The sequence below is a fragment of the Colletotrichum paranaense genome (assembly GCF_030867605.1).
Source record: "Colletotrichum paranaense strain IMI 384185 chromosome Unknown Scaffold_4.1, whole genome shotgun sequence".
Lineage (NCBI taxonomy): Eukaryota > Fungi > Ascomycota > Sordariomycetes > Glomerellales > Glomerellaceae > Colletotrichum > Colletotrichum paranaense.
The window spans coordinates 235,470-253,488 of record NW_026848962.1 but is presented as its reverse complement, the minus strand read 5'-3'; the positions used below and the strand labels follow the sequence as shown (position 1 = coordinate 253,488).

Sequence of the window (18,019 nt, the reverse complement as noted above, 5' to 3'; positions counted from 1 at the left end):
AAAAAGGCAGCAATTTTGAAGCTAATTTCACAGAGCCCGGGGGGTCACGCTTTTCCCGACCTCTTGAATCTTGTGGATGTTTTCTCGGGGTTCAAATGCTTGTCATGGGGGGGGGTTTTGGCGTCTCGTTACACAAAGTATTCACTTCAAAGTCATGAGGTTGTGCCATGCGCCAGAAGTTTAAAAAAAAATTCTGTGAGCGCATCTGAGAAAGGGCGGGGTAGCTTGTCATTGGCCGGGCTGTCACTCGGGGCGGGAACCAACCAAATTGTGGTTTGAAGACGGCCTGGGAGACTGAATGTTCGGTGCTACCGGTCGCTCTTGCTTGAGTTTTCACTCACTCAGGTTTACATGTGAGCACTGCAGGTTCACTCAACTCATCGGGAAAAAAACGCGCCAAGAACATTGAGGTACACCAAGATTCGATGTCGACTATGAGTTGCAAGTGAAGCATTGTAGAAAATGAGAGCTACTAAGCTGGGTAGCATCCTTCAAGATTTTGGCCATCGTCCAGGGTGAGGGCAATTTGATGGTTTGAACATACGGTAGGAGGCTTTATGAGTCTGGGTGAAAGGAATAATGTGGCTAGAAGATGAAAAGAAACAAGAAATTTCAATGTCGGGCTAACCTACAGCCAAGCACAGAGCTTAGTAGTCGAATCTAGCCCGAGGCCGCGCCCAAGAGCCCTGGCTGGTGGATTGCTCGGGAGGATTGCAATGTTTCCACTCACATAGTATTACTTGGGCAACAAGCAATAGTGAGACGGGGCCCAAGAGCTCGTATCTCGTGATGTTACCCATTTCGTGATAAGAAACCACGTTCGGTTTTCACCGCTCCATTTGATGACGAGCAATTCTCCGACAACGGACATGGCCGGTGTGTCCCCATCAGACACGACGTCTAACGCGAGAGATTGACAGCATAGGTTGCTGCTTCGAAATGGCCTTGGCTCTTTAATTCTCCCTAGCCTGACTGTATGAGCTTGTTATGAATTGTCTCTTACCGACGGACCTTTAGTCTAACCATGGTGAATGGCCTATTTGTAAACCGAATTCCCACATGAGGCATGAGCTCAAGGCAATAAAAATGCGTTGCGGCTTGCTCATGCACCCACGAGCGGCCATCGTCAGATCTGTGATCTCCGACCCCTGCCAACCAGAAGCGCCCGCATGCGCCATACTCGGACGCGAAAGTACACTAGAGGCCCGGCCCCTCAACGGCGGAGAGCAGCAAGACGCCGTTTGACCGTCCATTTCCGCAGGGGAACAAACCTTCCTAAACAGGGATCAAGTCTGGGGCGGTAAGGCAGCCGACGAGACCAAGACGGACCAAACCAACACGGGTGTTCAAGGCGACATGAACATTCCCCCTTTGAGCCTCGCCCTGGCATGTATTGGTAGCAACGCAGGATGCGCAGCAAGTGACGGAGCTTTAATCCGCCGACTATTGACGAGGGTGTGCCAGTGTGAGTGCAATCCATTTTCTTTGGAGTGTTCTCCCTTTTTCTTGCATCGTGGTGCCGCATTATTGAAAGCTCATGGAATCGGATCGGGGCAATGACCAGTTAGTTCGCTGTCATCGGCTCGGATTGGGTCGACCTGTCTCGATCGAATCTCGGCCGTGCCATGTTGAGATTGAATTATTGACGAACGGGATTGGCTAAGTTGCAATTAGGCTACTCCGGCCTGGGCAGCGGCCTACAGGCCAAAGCGCGACGGACAGTTGCAGAGCGGGAACGGACGTGATGGTTGTCCTACTGCCTCGACGGCTATGCGCGTACGGATGGATACTTGGAAGTGGGAATTACAAGACGTCGTCGACGTAGGCAAAGGTAGGTAGAACCGTAAAATGTATCTGTCCGTGGCAGGTTACGCCAAAAATCCTACTGTGCACAATATGCTAAGGTACTTTTATTTCTTATTCGTACATCAACTTCGATAAGGCCATCATCGGGGGGTGGCTTTGCTTGTTACTTACATCATTTTGTGGGTTCTCCCATGTACCAAAATCGCCCTGGCAGGATTTCAAGATGGAATTTTGAAATCTTATGGAGACAGCGCAGCTTCCTAGTCGTGCTAGTATACTATATTTGATGGAGGACTATCCTTAAGAGACGGCGTAAATCTCTTTTAGCTGCCAGCTTGCAGGGTTTTTTTTTTTTTTTTTTTTTGGTTTTTTGGTTTTTTGGTTTTTTCCCCCCCTTCTGGTACGGTCAGAGAATCCAACGAATGGGCTGGAGCTGCGAGTTGTCGATACGAGGCAACTGGGTACGTGTGCGGAAAATAGAAGCTGTGGAAAAGGGATTGACATTCACAACAAGTCCGCAACCCTGCAGGTAGGTGGAGAGGTGTGAGTTGGCCCGTTCCAGGTTGAAGACCCTCATCAGCGGCCTTCCAAGTTCCATTTGACTCTTCAGTCTCGACTCTCAAGGCAGAGTGCCATAAGTCTTCACTCAGCCAGAGAAACCGCGTCACTGTCAGACCTTCCGATGGGTACCTTATTCGGGAAGTGGAGGGGTAAAGAAGGACACGAACTTGCTAAGGGACAGGCCGACGGGACGTCCCTTTGTCCCCTCTCACATTTTCCGTGTGTCGTTCCTTCCTGCTTCTTCAGAAAGCACGCCACTTCAGTTGATGAACTACGGATGTCAATAAGGGAAGGCACCTTACCCAACTTAAGGCAGGTAGCCATGGCATGGTTGCAAAAGCATCAACAGTACGGATAAAGTACCTCCTCAACCCGAAAGACACACCTTCATTCACCTTTTCACACACGTCTTCGCCAGATATCAGCCACAGGTGGCAGCAGTAGTAAAGTACAGACAAAGTGACAAGTAGAATCTTGGTGCCTGAAGGAACCACTATTCAAGCTTCCAGGACAGTCTGTCTTCAGTGTTTGGGGAGACCTTCTGGGGCTACGAGAGTAGCGTCACGCTAACGCCCCATCTCGGACATGCTCTTGCATCTTCCTCTCATTCGTGTTTAATCTCTTATGCCAAGGTATTATCAAGGCCGGAGCACCAGGTATATCCTGTCCGGCGGCTCTTTTCAAGTATTCGTCCTTGGGAATTATGGGCCAAAGTCGTGATCGGAACAAAAGTACCGATAGATGGCGACATAGGTATCCGTCTTGACAGCGGCGATATGAGTTGAAATAAAGATTCGGGAGAGCTTCTCCCAAGTATCCCGCTTTGCTCTTGTCCTGGTCAATTCTGTTTTGCGTGATTGCGGGATGGAATTGTCCTATAAGCGGCCGGGGCATACCTACGAAGAGCAATGGAGGTCCAAGCAAGGTACCTTGCAGCGGCAGCCCATGCTCATGATACCAACGTTACCAAAGTAAGGTACATACATAGGTACTTTCGTCAGGTGCCAGCCTCCAGGTCCACCCTCTCCTCGGGAGCCTCCAGCCTGCCTTCCACACCGGTCAACTTCCCCTTCCAGGCTCTTGCCCCTCGCCTCCATTCACGCCCCCTCCCACATCGCAATTGGCAACCTCAAATCTTCAATTCAGCGAATCGGCATACGATTCGCCTCCCACAGGCTCTGCCAGACTGCCAGCATCTCCTCATACATCGTCTTAGTCTTGAAGACGCAACATGTGGCTGCCGATGGAACCGTGTCCCATATCCACACCTGCGTCAAACGGTTGTCTCCTGTTTTCTTTCCTTGCAACCAGAAAAGAGAAAAAGAAAGAGAGAGAGAGTCGAACGTCGAACGCATCCCAGATAGACGCTGTTAACAAGACATTGAGGAGAATCAAGCAAGTCTACGAATGCCTCGTCCGAGTCTCGTCTCGTCTCCATCGCCTATCTGCCGGACGACGTATTTTCCGGTCTGGGCATTCTTGGACGACGCTCTAGAGCCTTCAGGAATAAAAGTAGTCAGATGTCGTACGTACGGAGTACATATTCGTACATGCACGGGACAGACATTTGCTCTGCCCTGTCAACCACCCGCCGTGAACCCGACACGATCCTGGCCACGGCCTACAGGGAGCCATCCTTTGTGTCTCTTTCGAGCCAGGGTGACTGGAAGTGCTATCGATCCAACGTCCCAGACGACATGCCATGCCACCATGGATGCGACCGAGCTTGAGTCTGATCAGGTCCATTCGTTTTGATCACGCACTCATGGGTAGAATGCGAGTGCCCGTCAATTCGAACCTCCATCGTTGCTTTGTCTCCCGGACTTGGATCGGTCTCGGACAAATCTACGGCGGGTTTATTACCAACCAAGTCTCCTCTGCTCTTGGTAAGCTCATATTGGCGTGGATCTGGCAGCTGGAGGTTTACCGAATCAAGGACCAAGCTTTGCTTCGGGAAAACACAAAGTTGCGATGAGACAGTTACCCTCGAAACATTTCATCATCTGCAATACTCGGGAGTGGCAGTCATCCGGCTTCCGCTGACCAAAAGTCATCAGATGTCCAAACCTCATTCCTGGATACGCAACCAGCCATCTGTCTACACACTCTGCAGCCACTTCTCGAAGCCCCATCCTGCCGACGGAAAAGGAAGTATGAGACATGGCATGAGCAAGAAAAACGTTGTCGTTGCTGGCCGCCGTTGTAACTTGTGTCCATTAGCTCACTAGCCAAGGAATCTCGACCTGCAGTCGTCTCAAAAATTCGATGGCGGCGGCTCCGAGTTTAATTTTATGACCTCGAGTCGCTACCGAGGCTGCCGACAGTCTACAAAGGAGGACCCAGCTTTCTCAGTGCACCACCTAGTTCGTATGCCCTAGGTACTCAAAGCCTCCTGCTTATCCGCGCTCGTCTGTTCGTCCGGATGGCTCTCTTTCCAAAGTCAAATTCAGCCGATCGCCCGGAGAAGCACGTTCTGTCCTCGTTTTTCGGCACATCTTGCATGGCAGACCAAAGTCTGGGTGGCGTTTACTTCAGAGCTTCCAACATTTCAGCCGATGTTGAGAACTCGCAGCCCCGGGCAACGAAAACATGCAGGACACCTCAGCGAGAGGCTGGGCTGAGTGCCATGGTGCAGCAATTGGATGGCGGGTGCAGCTGAAGCCTGAGAGGATGGGGTACCGCATCGGTAACGAGAACCTTGAAGGCAGACGACGCAGTGCGACATTCGAGTAGCTCATACCGCTACGCTACTCCGCATGAAGAAAGAACCAAGCCGCCCCGAGTATGATTACCGCCAAAGAGGGTGTGCGGCCAGGGGGAAATGGACGATGGACGCCACCCAACGACACTAATCCCAATGGGCGATTCCTTCAAAGGGTTCAATTCAGGACCAAGAGAGACAATGGCGAAATCCCCCGGGGCCGTGGACCATGTCGTGCACTTGTACCGAGAACGAGAGAGCCAGCCATCACTTGCTGGAGGATCCAAGAAAATAGCATCGGCGGAAACGAAGGCGTCTCTCATCTCCCGTTTTACCATCCGGTCTTTTGGGTAGGGTTTACGCAGCACGCGGGCTTGGACCAGAGTTCAGCAGGACGGCGGATGACGAACAAACGAACAAACGACCGCTATGCGTTCCTCAGACATGGCAGTAGAGCGATCTCCGGGCCATCCCATCGTCATCCCAAGCTGCCCATCCAATGCCATGCAGCCCAAAACCCTCGAATCCTCAATACCATTCCCCCCTTCGCGTCTTTTCTCCGCACACACCCCCTTCCCCTGGATCCCTGACCCTGAACCCCTGGGCCCAGAGAATTCTAGCAGGGCGAACCAGGGAAAAATTGCATAGCAAAGAGGCAAGGCAGCTGTGCAGGTATGCTGGCAGCGGGCCGACCAGGCTGTGAAGTCACAAGTGAAAGGAACGGTGGTGGGCTGGCTCGACATTTCGCGTGAAGCGCTGCCTCAAGCCCACTATTTCCAGCAACTATTGCTTGGTCTCTCCACTCTCCTAATAAAAATAGGCCCTGCGACTGGGTGTTGGAACCAGGGAAGTGCGTCGATGTGGGAGAAAGCAGACCAGACTCACAAAGCCCAGAGTCCCAGAGCAGCAGACCATCAGCAGGAACTGGAAAAATGGCCCACCAAGAACGCAGGACGCGGGACGCGGGACATGGGATGCAGAAGTGAGGAGAGGAGCAAAGCAAAGCAGAGCAGAGAGCAGAGGAGAGCATCGACCTTTCATATTTTCTCTCCTGGAGACCTGGAGACCTGGACTGGCCCTGCTCACGTTCTTTCTGACATGCCCCTGTTTGGTCGACGGGGACCCTCACACTTGGCTGGCCTGCGTTAGACTTAGCCGTGCCTTTTTGGCTCTTCTCTCGCTCACTCACTTTCTCTTGCCTTGCCTAATTCCTTACTGATCGGATCGCCTCCTCCTTTCCACATTCCCACCCGCCCACCGTTCGCTCCAAGTCTCCAACCTCTCGTTGTCTGCTTCGCCGACCCTCGCTGCTGCTGCCATCATTTGTTGCATATCATTTCGTGTTGTGCCCATCCATCCCACGACTTGACTTTGTTTCTGTTTATTCATTCGTTCTTCATATCCTAATACCCCAGTTTCCATCCTCCCCATCGCATCGCATCGGCGAACCCCCCCTAGCCCGCCCGCTTGTCCATCATCTCCATCGTCTCTGGCCTTGTACAGCCCGGGTCCAGCTTTTTTTTTGCATCTCTTTGCGTTTGGATAAAAAAGTTTGAATGAGATCATACGGCTTTTGGTTTCACGTCCTCGCATGCGCTCTATAGACTAATATTCGTCTCGTCGCCTTCTCGACTGTTCGCCGTCTCATTCTGTCTCGTTGGACAGACCCCTTGGGTAAGCCATCTTCAAGCCATTCCTTTCGTCCTCCCTCATTCCTCAGCCCACCGGCCCAGGCCTATACATAGCTGCGCTCCCCCTTCGGATTCGCGACATCACGGCGCGCGAGAGAGCGGGAGAAGCATTGCATTGCTGTTGAGAGCCCAGGTCCATCGCTAAGGCTGCTGGCGGCTACCATTTCCGCAATACCCTCATTCCCCATCTTCCCGTCTCCTCGGTCCCCACGAGTGGCACACATACCTAGCTCAGTCGCATACTGGAGACACTCTTTGCGATACCTCACACACGCGCACAAGTCAACCAACGACGGATCGCAGTTGCAGCTGACACTCTGGATTCTTTCCGCTACGCAGTATCGCCTCGCTTGCCGCACTTTGGTGTCACTCCGCACCGAGTACTGACGCGAGCCACAAACAAAGCCCTCCCGAATCTCAGCTATCTGTCGTCATCCCACATCGGCTGACCCGCCTCGTATCGCTTTTTTTTTTTCTGCGCTGCGGCCCCAGCCCAAGGCGAAGGACAGCCAGCCCCCAAAGATTTATCCTTACGAAGCCCGCTTCTCGAACTACTCGGCGTGTAAACACGCAACGTTTCTGTCCCGCAGGGAAATACGAATAGCGGTTCATCCATATGCCTAGATTCTCCGTCTCTTTCGGCAGGCGGCGATCGACCGTCAACTCGGAAGAGTTCCATGATGAGCCGGTAGAGACAACGACCAAGGAAAGGCCGACTTCCTTCCGTGTCTTAGAAAGGACCGAAGTTGGAATTGGAGCAGGACAAAAGTCTTTTGACGGTGGTCACAGGCTGCTCAAGGCAACCACGATGGCAATTCCTCCCAAGCAATACTCGGACCTGTCTCTCGAGGACAACAACATATTTGCAGACGTGAAGAACAACCGGTATGTGTGCATCTATCCATTTTCCTTTGAATCACGTTTCCATTTTAGAACACATTCTTGGCCTTGAAGGGCAGGAGGAGGTGGGATTGAGAAAGCAAGAAAACGAGACCTTGAAAGCAAGCAGCAAAAAGAGGGTTGGCATGCATTCCACAGCGGCATGTCTCGGACTCAGCGGCGGATTGTTGCCCTGCTAGTGGTCTTTTTTTACTTGCTGTCTCGATTTCCCTCCCCTGTCTGCAATTCATTTCAGGGCCATGGCAAGGATTGTGTCTAACGTCGACTGACTCAGCTTAAGGGGAAGTGGGTCATCTAATACCACCAAAACAACCTCGACAGATACTTCATCGCGCCACAGCAACGTCTCAACCACACCGTCTTCGGCTGACCTCGGCCACCAAGGGGCTCAGGAAGAATGGAAACCCTCGATTAGAAAATCACAGACCGAAGTCCCAGCTCCCAAGCACAGCTCTGGTGGGTTCCTTAGCAAAGCCGGCAGAACCTTTTCCTTTGGCGGTCAAAAGAAGAATCAAGTCCCCGTTGACGATCATCCTCTACCTCCTCCGCCCTTGCCTCCCCAGGCGTCGCTGGAGGACGACCATAATACCCGCAGACCGAGAGGTTTGACAGATTCCACCGACAGAACTGCCACGCCTCCCAAGCTCAGCGAGGAGGACTTTGCCCTCGACTTTGGCAGTAATTTTGGTAATATGTTCAAAGGTTCCGGGTTCGACAAAAGAGCTAGCCAAATGACGCTTCCCGGCAACGACAAGTCCAACATGGGACCCCGTTCCCTCACGACAAACCGAGTCAATCAACCTCAGCCGTCGCCCATCAAGATTGACAAGTCCATCAAAGTCGAGGCCTCGCCTTATTCATGGAGCAGTCAACACTCTAATGATAATTTGCTGCACTCCGGTTCCAACTCTCCCCCGGCTACTGCACCACCCCCAGTGCCCCGGCACGGCTCACCACTGGCCTTCCGCAACAATGTGCCATCCGATATCATCGAAGACGAAGATGCAAACCTTCTGAAGGATTCGGTGGCAGCTAGTCGATTTCTTGGCAGTTCCGGTCAGCCTAGCAACCCGTCTCCACCCGGGAGATTCCGCAGAAATGAAGATGCATTCTCCACAGCGTGGGATGCAACGGACAGCAAGAAGGAGGAGGAGAATATGTTCGATAACAGCAGAGCACAACCGCCGAAGCCACCCGCGAACACGCAACGCTACATCAACAACAACAATCACAGCCCGCCCCGAAACAAAGTTATGACTCCCGCCGAGTTCGAGAAGTACCGTCGAGACAAGGAACGCGATGACAACACGAGCGAAACGGTCAAGGCCTCCGACGACAACCGCGATGACGATGAGGATCAGTATGATGACGACGAGGATGACATTGAAAAGGCGAAGCTAGCAGCCAAGCAAAGGAAGAAGCAGGAGGCTCACATGGCCGTCTACCGACAGCAGATGATGAAGGTGACGGGCGAGAACCCGATGGCCGGCCCTTCCGGGCATGCTACCCGACCAAATCTATCGGTGTCGCTCAGCACCCCCAACCTCGGAAACCTGACCGTCCCCGCGGGTCCACTGACGGGCAGGTCAGACGGCTCCGAGGGAGAGGAGGACGAAGAAGTGCCGCTTGCCATTTTGGCTGCACACGGATTCCCAAACAAGAACAAGCCGCCTGCTCGACTCATGAACATGGCTTCGAACCCTGATTTGCGTGCATCCGCTCAGAACCAGCCCCAGCCTGCGAGACCGGGGTCGAGCATGGGCGAGGGAACAGGGCCGAGGGGAACAAGCGGTGGTCACCTTCCCGCCTTTGCGAGGAAGCTCCCGCAAGACCCGTTCTTGGGTGCTGGTCTCATCAACGGACCGCCACGCGAGTCTCTTACGTTTGGAGGAGGCTCTCCCGCCCCCGGTGCCCAGCAGCCAGCCGTCGTGGGCGGCCTTGTCGGTGTTATCGCTGGCGAGGAACGAGCCCGGGCTATGCGCAGAGGTAGCCCCAACGTTGAGGCTAACGTCGATCCCTTCACAGGAGCACCGGTTGGCCCTGGCAACGGAGTTCCGGCCTCCATGGTATACAGCAACATGAACGGAATGAACGGCGGAATGGGTGGTATGGGAGGCATGCCGCAGATGCAACAGATGCAGCAAATGCAACAGATGCAGCAGATGCAGCAGATGCAGGGAATGCCCGGAATGCCCGGAATGCCCGGAATGCCTCAGATGCCCCAGATGATGCTTACACCAGGAGACCAGGCACAGATTCAAATGACCCAGCAGATGCAGCAGTTTATGCAGATGCAGATGCAGTTCATGCAGATGATGGCGACTCCAGGTGGTCAGAACATGAACGCCATGAACGGAATGAATGGCATGCAAAGACCGATGAGCCATGTCGGAACACCCTCCGTCCACGACAGCCAGCGCCAGTCCTACTTTGGAGATTCCATGCTGGAGCCCCCTCGACTCGACCCCCGAACGAGAACCATGAGCATGGTGCAGCCAAGCTCCTCTTCATGGATTCAACCTCCCGGAGGAGGATTTGCTCCATCTATTCACGGAGGCATGGGTGGTGGTGGGTACGCACCCAGTATTCACGCCCAAGGTGCCGGGTATGCTCCCTCGATCGCACCCTCGGAACGCAGCAACGTGGGCTTACCAGGCCGTTACAGACCCGTAACGCAAGCGCCCCAATTGGACTCTGGCCGACGCATGTCGGTCATGTCGGGAGCCATGGGATGGGACCAGCCTCCCAAGGTCGTCCAGCAGCAGGAGAACAAGTTGCCTGACAAATCCAACAGCAACTCGGACGATGACGACGAAGAGGGCTGGGCCGCGATGAAGGCCAAGAAGGAGAAGAAGCGGGGACTGTGGAGGACGAAGAAGAGCATCGGCAGTGAAATTGGAGCACTCATCTCTTGAAGGTACACAAAATGACGATGCCACATGGATAAAAGGGGGATGAGAGAAGAGGTGGGATATTGGAACACGACAAAAAAAAGACTGGACATATTACCAAAAAGGAACACAGACACATCACGCAACTCATTTAAGGCGTGTTTGGGTTCTCTTTTCGATCTAGGGTTTGGTGTAGGGTAATCTTTCGGCGCACCCTCATCAAGTGTACATTCTGGGAGAATCTGTTTGCCGGGCGTCGCTGCGGGAGTGAAAGAGCAAGATGAAAGGACTTGGTTATTGTTTACAAAGTCATGATAGACAGCTCTTGGTGCCATAATCAACTAATGTTGGAGAAAAAAACTTGAAGATGAGCCCTTTTTCGTTGCCTAGACCATGCTTGCGCTGTGTTTGGTGTACGCAACCTACTCAGGGGCCCCGAAAGTTTGTTCACTCGATCATTGGCTTCAGGTTCTACCAGTAGATGTTGATGTGTTTTCAAATGGCAAGTAAATTTCAATGGGTCGATCTCTATCCACGACAGACCCTTGGTATGATTTGTTTCGTTTCTCTTTTGTGTCCCCTTTTTCGGGTTCTTTTACTTTTTTTTTTCCAGCAAACGTCTAAAACCCAAAGAGCTTCCCCTTGCCAATCCCTTTCACCTCAAAGACGCAGCAGTTGTGTCAAATGGGAGTTTTCTTCCTGACAAACGGGGAATTCCTCTTTCTTTCCCTCTTTACCTTCACTCCATCTTGCCCGCAGCCCACGCCTTGCGCTTGACGCCGAGCTCGACGGCGGCCAGGCCCCAGTCCTCGCCGTGGTTGTGACCGCCGGCCGTGAGCCCGGCGCGGGCCTGAGCCTGCTCGTCGCTGAGGACGGTCAGGACGCCAAAGATGACGGGGACGCCCGTGTCGAGGCCGACGCGCATGAGGCCCTGGGAGACGGCGTCGGCAATGTACTCAAAGTGCATCGTCTCGCCCTTGATGAGGACGCCGACGGCGATGATGGCGTCAAATGGCTGGCCGCTGGCGGTTTCGGTGGGGAGGGAGGTCAGGTCCGTGGTGGAGGCGCCGAGGAGGTCGCCGGCCGAGGTGCCGGTGCCGGATTGTGCGGATTGGACTTGGGAGGCTTGGTAGAGTCTGTGGGTTTGGGGGGTTGGTCATTGTCAGCCAAGTAGCTTCTGGAATGGATTGCGAAAGCGGAAGTTCCGAGCCCCAGCCATTTTGCTTGTACGACTGCTTTGCCGTTGACTCACCTCTGGACGGAGATGGGGAGCTCCCAAGCTCCCGGGACGGACTGGACGACGATGCTGGACTCCTTTACGCCGCAGGCGAGGAGCTTCTCCTTGGCGCCCTTAACGAGGGGTTCGATGATGGACGAGTTCCAGCGGGCGTGGACGATACCGATGCGCAGGGCGCTGCCGTCGTGCTGTTGCGGGGTAGGTCCCTTGATGTCGGACATTTTGAGTTGAATGGGTTGGTGGTGATTTGGGAAGAGGAAGGGTATCCAGACGTTTGTGATCGTGGTCGCGGTAAGTGAGTGGGCGGGCAGCTCTGTAGTTTTTTGGCGGGGTGGTTTGAAGATGGCAAGTGGTGGGATGAACAGCAATGCTTCTTGGGAGCTGGGAAGAGCTACGTAAGATGCGGGTTTTGGCTTAGGAATCGCTTAGCATGACTTGTGTTTGTATTACGGGATACACAGTAGCAAGGCGGGCGGGCGGGCTTCCAGGAACGAGGACCTTGCGATGCGGGGCAGAGCGGTTTGAGGTGCTTGCGTGCCTTGCACCTGCGAAGGGGAGCTGCGGGGCTCGGCGCCCTGGGAATTGACTGCAGGAAACAGTACCTTAGCTTTGGCACGGGCGGTTGCTCTCATTAAGGCTATCGACTGGGACCAGCTGGCAAATCGGCCGTCGTGTTCTTGGACGGGAAGGGACGACTTACACACCTACTTCCTACGCTTGCTGTTGAGTACGTCCAGTCTCTTCGTGTTGCCTTTCTCCCAAGTCCAGATCAGCCGGATTCTTCTAACCTTCGTAACACCATCATCTTGACAATTTTCCTTGTCGTTCTTCTCACATCGTCGTGTCCATATTGTCTGTCCCTTACTATCTAGTAATATCTTCTCCCTTTCGGGGCACCTGCTCTTGTCTTAGACGTCTGCGCCGATCTCTTTGAGCCCTGTGTTCGTGCAGGATGTCAATATCTCAGCTACCTCAAGCTACTGTTCGTCAGCTTGGCTCCTCTGTCGTCATCCCATCTCCTGTGTCACTTGTCAAGGAACTCGTAGACAATGCTATTGACGCCAATGCAAACCATATCGAGATCAGAACTTCCGCAAACGCAATAGACAAAATCCAGGTCAGAGACAACGGTCACGGTATTAGCTCAGAAGACTACGATGCTCTTGGACGCCGGTCCCACACCAGTAAGCTTCGGACTTTCGAGGAGCTTCAATGCAAGGGAGGCCAAACACTCGGCTTCCGCGGCGATGCCTTGGCAAGCGTAAATGCCGTCTCGAAGCTTACCATCACGACGAGAACGACCCGTGATCCAGTGGCGGTCTTGCTGGTACTAAACCCCAAGGGCGGTGGATTTACGGATAAGAAGCATGTTGCGGGCTCCGTTGGGACTACCGTCGACGTCTCGGACTTGTTTGCCAACATTCCGGTTCGCAGGCAACAAATTCTGAAGGAGAGCAAGAAAACATACGCACAGATCAAGGACCTCCTACAGGTATACGCACTCACTCGACCTCACATTAGACTCTGCTTAAAGGTCATCAAAAATGACAAGCTGTCGTGGTCTTATGCTCCAAGCAAAGACGGTGGCGTACGAGAGGCAGTTCTCCAAGTCTTTGGATCCGAACTAGTTTCGCAATGCGTCTAGAAGACGTTCAGTGGAACCACTCCTGCGATCTTAGCAACGAAACCGGGAAGACCAGACACACCAGCATCCGTCATGAGACTCGAAGCTTTTCTCCCGAGAGCTGATGCCGATCCCTTGAAGGTGTCTGGCAAAGGTTACTTCATTTCCGTTGACTCGAGACCTATGGCTACCACAGGGGGCACGATGAAGAAACTTGTCGATATTTACAAAAATCACCTGCGCGGCTGTGTCGTTCTTGACAATTCTTCCAAGTCCATTCCCAAGCCCTTCATACGCTTGAATGTCGAATGCAGGCTCGGAAGCTACGACCCCAACGTAACCACGGCCAAAGACGAGGTCATCTTTGCAAACGAGCCAAAATTACTGTCCCTATTCGAAGACATGTGCAAGGAGATATACCGAGCAACCGAGCCCGACATAACAGCTGAAGTGGTCACGGAAAGTCACCAAGGTGCATACGAGCGAGCTAGACATCAAAGTCCGGATCTTCTTCCAGACGACGACGAAGAGAACTATGACCTCCTGCAAGAATTGGTCTCGGTCGACGGGAAGAGTCAGGAAAGAGTATTGACCGGCCTGGGTTCCCCTGAAAGTGGACAGCAGCTGCCAGAACCCCCCGATAGAGAGCATTCACACGGTCGTAAAGCCGTGCCTGGGGCAGTGGAAGATCTGAGTTGTCCCGCTTCTGTGGATCACAGTCCAATAGGTATCGAGTACAGCACTGTCATAGACAGTTCCCCTTCCTCAGACCCAGGGCAAGCACGAATTGGCCGAGGAGATGAGGGGGATACTCAGGAGGCAGTGCTCACCCAGACCCTCCTTCGGACTGGTTGGGAAGTGAATATGGCTAGAGAAGAGACTGCCAGTCCAGAGGGTCAAACACAGCTGGTTCTTCTGGGGCCTCCCAGCACTGACGTACACGAGTTCATCCAGTCACAAATGGAACAGCAGACACAAAGAGAGGAACCAAACCCGTGGTCTTTGGCCAGGAAGGCGTCAGCAAACCATTCGGCTCGCCGCGAAGATATATCTGGCCTCCAATACACGGGCGAACAAAGGGATGGCGATACAACTCCTCGCCAGCAAGCCCATGCCCCCAATTTAGCAGATGCTATGCAAGAAGCCGATGAAGTAGACAGCCAAGAGATCGAAGATCGAGAATTTTCTCGTCAGCAGAAATCCCAACCCCATTGGGTACCTGCAGCAGCAAGGGAGGGTATTTACGAACCAGAGACCTTGAAACCACCGATACTACAACACCCTACCGCCCCACTGACAAGTCATCAGATTCCAAGACACCGGGAACAGCGAAGAATTCCAAGAGATGAGGAGGCATTCCATTCGTCTTTTACTGAACACGAAATCGAAGACCTGGAAATAATACCGCAGAGGGGCCCAGGTGTTCGCCAACGCATCGGTGCCAAGACGCCGTATCCCTTTGCGGATCTTGACGAGAGTAGTGTGCTTGGCACGCCTCCTCCGTCTTCCAGTCCATTGCGAAAGCCATTCCGAGTACCTGCCCGCATTGAACAAGGTAGCAACCGTCATGGACGACAGGCACCGCTGAGGCCTGCCCAGGCTGCTCGGAGATTTGAGCCTCGTAGGGCAGACGGACTGAGACAAAGCAAGCTTGCCGTTAACACGCGAATAGATATACAGCACCCGGAGCTCAAGGATACATCAGGTTATTGCTTTCCTTCAATTGAGTCCAGAAGAGATAACTACAATGATGATGTCGAAGAGACGAGGAAGTCAAAACATCGGTATAAGCAAGCCAGCCCAGATCCAAACGAGAGGCAGATGTTGGAGAGATTGAACGCTCTACGCCACAGAACTGAAGACGTGTATGTCGAAATTTCAGGTGAAGAACGCGGAAGATCACTCTCTCGAAGAGCTACAACCACCCTGCCAGATATGTCTCCGCGAAGATACCTGAAGAAGAGACTGGCATCTAGGTCCAGGTCGAGAATCAAGATACATAAGAGAATGAGATCTGAGATGCTTCCATTTGAGAAGCTTTTCTCTGAGCCTCACACCCAAACACACTCACTTGCACTTGATCTACAACATTTGCGGCAGGAGGTTACCAATGCGTCTGATTTTGATCTTTACATCTCCAGAGGCATCCAGGAAGTGGCGTTTCACATGGGTAGGAATGAAATGGAGAATATCAGCAACAAGCTTCAAGAAATTGTGTGCACCTGGGTGTATGAGAAGCATGGAGTTGAGGTGGAGCTCGAGGTTGATATTGGTGCATTGTGCGATGGAGAAGACATAGGAGTATAGTGTGATAAGTTTTCTTACTCTATGATGAGTGTCATATCCCTCGCGAGCCAGGCGTTAGGTCGCGTTACAAGGCGGCTTTGCTATGGGGCGAGTTATCACTATTTGTACACTGGGTCTTTACTTGCTTCATGTAGACAATGACAACCATAACTTACTTCAATGGCTGCACCTGTGCCTCACTTATTCTACATTTGCTCGGCTCATCCTCTAGTCTGCATGTCTCATGTCCCACTGTATCTAGGCCAAGTCTTACCACCAAGAGCTTGTACAACATATCTACCCTGGAGAAGTCTTCAAGCAAGTGGCAGTTTTTGGATCATTCGTTTCTTCCACCCCAAGGCGTTCTACGTCTTACTTCACCTGGTGACAAGGGTCGTTATGAGAGATGGCATTTGAACATTTCTGGACGAGAATATAGGTAGTGACAGAAGTAATGGCGTCGATAGATTTCCAATGTCAGCTACATAAAGTTGCTCGAAACGTCATAGTCAACCAGTGACTAGGCAGTTTACAAAGAAAGGATGCTCTAGAAGACCACCAAGAAAGTCTGACCAAGGTAAGCAGAGATGGCACTACTTACTTTGATTGACATACTATATGTGTATTTTATCATGCTAGGGCCATGGGCTTTCGTCACGTTATTAATATGCCCCAGCATTCAACGGAAGAAGTACTTCGCAAGAAAGAGTGTACTGGTATGCTTGATACGCTGCCTACTTACATGGCAACATATATCTATGGTTACAAACGGGGCCTTGGTGATATAAAAATTGCGGTTTACCTTACCAGGGTAGCAATACTTTCTCACCCGAGGCAATGAGAAAGCAATGAAGTTGGCCAAACTCCAGTCATGCCGTTCCAAGGGTACGTCACTCTAATGCGAAAGCAGCGGGGAAAATGGAAGGCTGGATGGAGAAAAAAAAAGGAGGGGTGGATGGGGGTGGCACTGCCGATCAGAGGAGGTAACAATGATACGGGAGTCCACAAAACCAGGCCCCTTGGGCGAATACACGTAACTTGGTGTATACTCCGTACAAGGCTTCCTGTGAAATCTTTACGGGACTGGGACTGGTTTTTCGCGTTGAACGCAGTGGCACCAGTGTGAAGGAGACGACTCGGCTGGCTTGACATGACGATGGATCTCGGTTGTTGCTCCCACTGTGCTGCCACGTTTTGAGGGAGAGGGTTTGCTATTCCGCGGCCATGGCAGTGATGTCCACAATGAATATACAAGTGCCTTCCAGCCGGCCGAATCGCCCTCCCAGCGGGAGAGTGTGGAAACTCGGGAAGAGCCTGAGTGGTTGGAAGCATACTCCATGATGCAGCACGGCAACGGGTGGGGGGCTTGAGGAAGACGGCATCATCGTATTCCTGCTGTGCCGGTGCCTACCATTCTAGCACGCCTAGCTAGTGTGTAAAGGGCCGCAGTACTTTTGAACCTCTTCTGCAGCAACTTTTCGAGGTCTCTTCCTGACCACACCGTTCGGGCGTAAAGTGACACAGGACAAGTCTACCCATTTGACTCGGGTTGACCCTGTGGCTTACCCGTAACGGCTCATGTGAGGCGAACCCGGTGATGGCGCCCCACCGGGTCCGGCTTCCTGGCGTCCTGCCTGTCTCACATTAGGTTCCCGCGAGGTAAGGGCTGGACTGGCCTAGAAACAGTGTTCGGTGGTTGCGAAGCGGTGAGATATAGCAGACGGCTACAGGTTAGAGGGCAAGACCGCCCATTTTCTCAAAGAAGCTATACGATGGGAGATAAGGTGAGCACGCGGAGTGAGGCATGGCTGCTCGGGAACCAAGAGAATGAGTTGAAACCATGTTTCTCTGGATTGTGTGTTGGCATCTGTGAATTCCGCACAAGTTACCCTCATATCAACGGCTGAGATCCGGCCTGGGCAACACGGGGTTTCCGCGGCTACCAGTAAATATCTTAGCACTTCATCATGTAGACGGCCATCAAAAGAGAAGAAAGCTCGCAAGATTCGTGCTGTCGATTAAGGAGGCAACAGTCAGCCTGTCCTTAGCGACAGACCGTGAAGCAGGCGGCATGACTTGAAATCAGCTTCGTCGTCCGGGATGCGGCAACAATGGGGGCAAGTGGGGCTGAAGAGCGTCGTTCAGACAGCGTGATGGCACTCAAATCAGCGGTGCGAAATTATGCATACCATGCCGGGATAAGAGCCTCAAGGTCGTTGTCTGGAGCCAAAAAATCAAAGGTTGCCGAAAATAGCTACAACAGAAGTAAGCGAGACACATGGAGACTGGCTTGTGCAGAAGTTCGTATTGGGGACGCGAAGG

The 18,019-nt window shown here is 52.7% G+C and overlaps 3 protein-coding genes across 3 annotated transcripts; 2 read left to right on the top strand and 1 right to left on the bottom strand.

Moving 5' to 3' along the window:
* Positions 1 to 7,375: 7,375 nt before the first annotated feature.
* On the top strand, positions 7,376 to 10,574 carry CPAR01_05064 (uncharacterized protein; the record flags this gene model as incomplete). The annotated part of the gene is made up of 2 exons (XM_060489343.1): positions 7,376 to 7,644; positions 7,940 to 10,574. 2 exons carry the CDS (start codon positions 7,376 to 7,378, stop codon positions 10,572 to 10,574), a joined length of 2,904 nt encoding a protein of 967 aa, XP_060350809.1.
* A 715-nt stretch (positions 10,575 to 11,289) lies between these two features.
* CPAR01_05063 (6,7-dimethyl-8-ribityllumazine synthase) lies at positions 11,290 to 12,008 on the bottom strand (the record flags this gene model as incomplete). The annotated part of the gene is made up of 2 exons (XM_060489342.1): positions 11,290 to 11,686; positions 11,803 to 12,008. The coding sequence occupies 2 exons, from the start codon at positions 12,006 to 12,008 to the stop codon at positions 11,290 to 11,292; spliced, it is 603 nt and encodes a 200-aa protein (XP_060350808.1).
* Positions 12,009 to 12,739: 731 nt separating this feature from the next.
* Positions 12,740 to 16,140, top strand: CPAR01_05062 (DNA mismatch repair protein mutL; the record flags this gene model as incomplete). Its single annotated transcript, XM_060489341.1, has 3 exons — positions 12,740 to 13,375; positions 13,436 to 15,712; positions 15,853 to 16,140. 3 exons carry the CDS (start codon positions 12,740 to 12,742, stop codon positions 16,138 to 16,140), a joined length of 3,201 nt encoding a protein of 1,066 aa, XP_060350807.1.
* Positions 16,141 to 18,019: the final 1,879 nt, after the last annotated feature.